Here is a 1416-nt window from a genome sequence, read left to right as displayed (position 1 = left end):
GGGTATGTGGGGGGGGGAGGTTGTGTATGTGTGTGTATGTGGGGGGGGAGGTTGTGTATGTGTGTGTATGTGGGGGGGGAGGTTGTGTATGTGTGTGTATGTGGGGGGGGAGGTTGTGTATGTGTGTGTATGTGGGGGGGGAGGTTGTGTATGTGTGTGTATGTGGGGGGGGAGGTTGTGTATGTGTGTGTATGTGGGGGGGGAGGTTGTGTATGTGTGTGTATGTGGGGGGGGAGGTTGTGTATGTGTGTGTATGTGGGGGGGGAGGTTGTGTATGTGTGTGTATGTGGGGGGGGAGGTTGTGTATGTGTGTGTATGTGGGGGGGGAGGTTGTGTATGTGTGTGTATGTGGGGGGGGAGGTTGTGTATGTGTGTGTATGTGGGGGGGGAGGTTGTGTATGTGTGTGTATGTGGGGGGGGGAGGTTGTGTATGTGTGTGTATGTGGGGGGGGAGGTTCTGTATGTGTGTGTATGTGGGGGGGGAGGTTCTGTATGTGTGTGTATGTGGGGGGGGAGGTTCTGTATGTGTGTGTATGTGGGGGGGGAGGTTCTGTATGTGTTACGAGTTGTGTGTCTGGTTGAAGGGTTGAAAGGGAAGGGAAAGGGGGAAAAGAGGGAAGGAGAGGAGAGAAGAGGAGGCGACGGAAGAGGTTGAGGGAATGGGGATGGGAAGGCGAGAGATGAGGACGAAGGCAACCGCTGGAGGAGCTGTACTGCATAACCAGCACTGCCGTACACTCGTCGTACAATCCCACATGTCCTGTACTGCTTCTGCCAAAACGTTGGACACCGCCACCGGCTACTCCTGGCCGTTTCCCTCGTCCCGAGACGCGTGTCTGTCTGTCCGTTTGTCCATCTATTTATGCAGGCCACATCCGAGCATGCGGCTGCCGTACACTCGTACGTGGAGGCCGCCTCCCGCAAGTCTGATTTGGAGCGTACGGAGCTTCAGAAGGAGAAGACAGGCGTCGACACGGGTGCGCGTGGGTGTGTGTGTGTGTTGGGGTGTTGGGGGGGTGGTTGGCTGGGTCTGCTTTGTGAGCTTTAGGAATTGATTTGCCGTGTTTAGTTTGGTGGTGATGACGACATGCCGAATGGTAAGAAGAATAAAACCAGCTAAAGCTTTCTAAGTCCCAGTTCACGATCATGTTTCGTTGTGTAAAGTTCGTTTCGTGGTTTGAACAAGGTGTGCGTCACCGTCGGGGCTGTAAGTCCGTAAGTCCGTCCGCTTTGGGCTTTCGGTATTTCGCGTGCTCGTGTTTTGTCCCCGCGTCAATCCCCAATCCCCCCTGTGGGACATCTAAACCCTACCCCCTACCCCCGTACCCCCTACCCCCGTACCCCCTACCCCCGTACCGCCTACCCCCTATCACCTACCCCCAACCCCCTACCGACCATGAAGTGATTCATTACGTC

The 1416-nt window shown here is 55.6% G+C and overlaps 1 protein-coding gene across 1 annotated transcript in view; it reads left to right on the top strand.

Annotated features, from left to right (window-relative positions):
- The window catches only part of VOLCADRAFT_89222 (uncharacterized protein), a gene marked incomplete at both ends in the record, with an annotated part of 11834 nt that overhangs the window by 4134 nt on the left and 6284 nt on the right, over window positions 1-1416 (top strand). Inside the window, one exon of the mRNA XM_002948846.1 lies at window positions 869-977. Coding sequence (XP_002948892.1) covers window positions 869-977 — 109 coding nt within the window. The remainder of the gene's footprint in view (window positions 1-868; window positions 978-1416) is intronic.

Source organism: Volvox carteri, assembly GCF_000143455.1.
Source record: "Volvox carteri f. nagariensis unplaced genomic scaffold VOLCAscaffold_11, whole genome shotgun sequence".
In the NCBI taxonomy this organism is placed as follows: domain Eukaryota; kingdom Viridiplantae; phylum Chlorophyta; class Chlorophyceae; order Chlamydomonadales; family Volvocaceae; genus Volvox; species Volvox carteri.
Note: the sequence above shows the minus strand (reverse complement) of the source record. Positions and strands in the feature narration are given on the sequence as shown.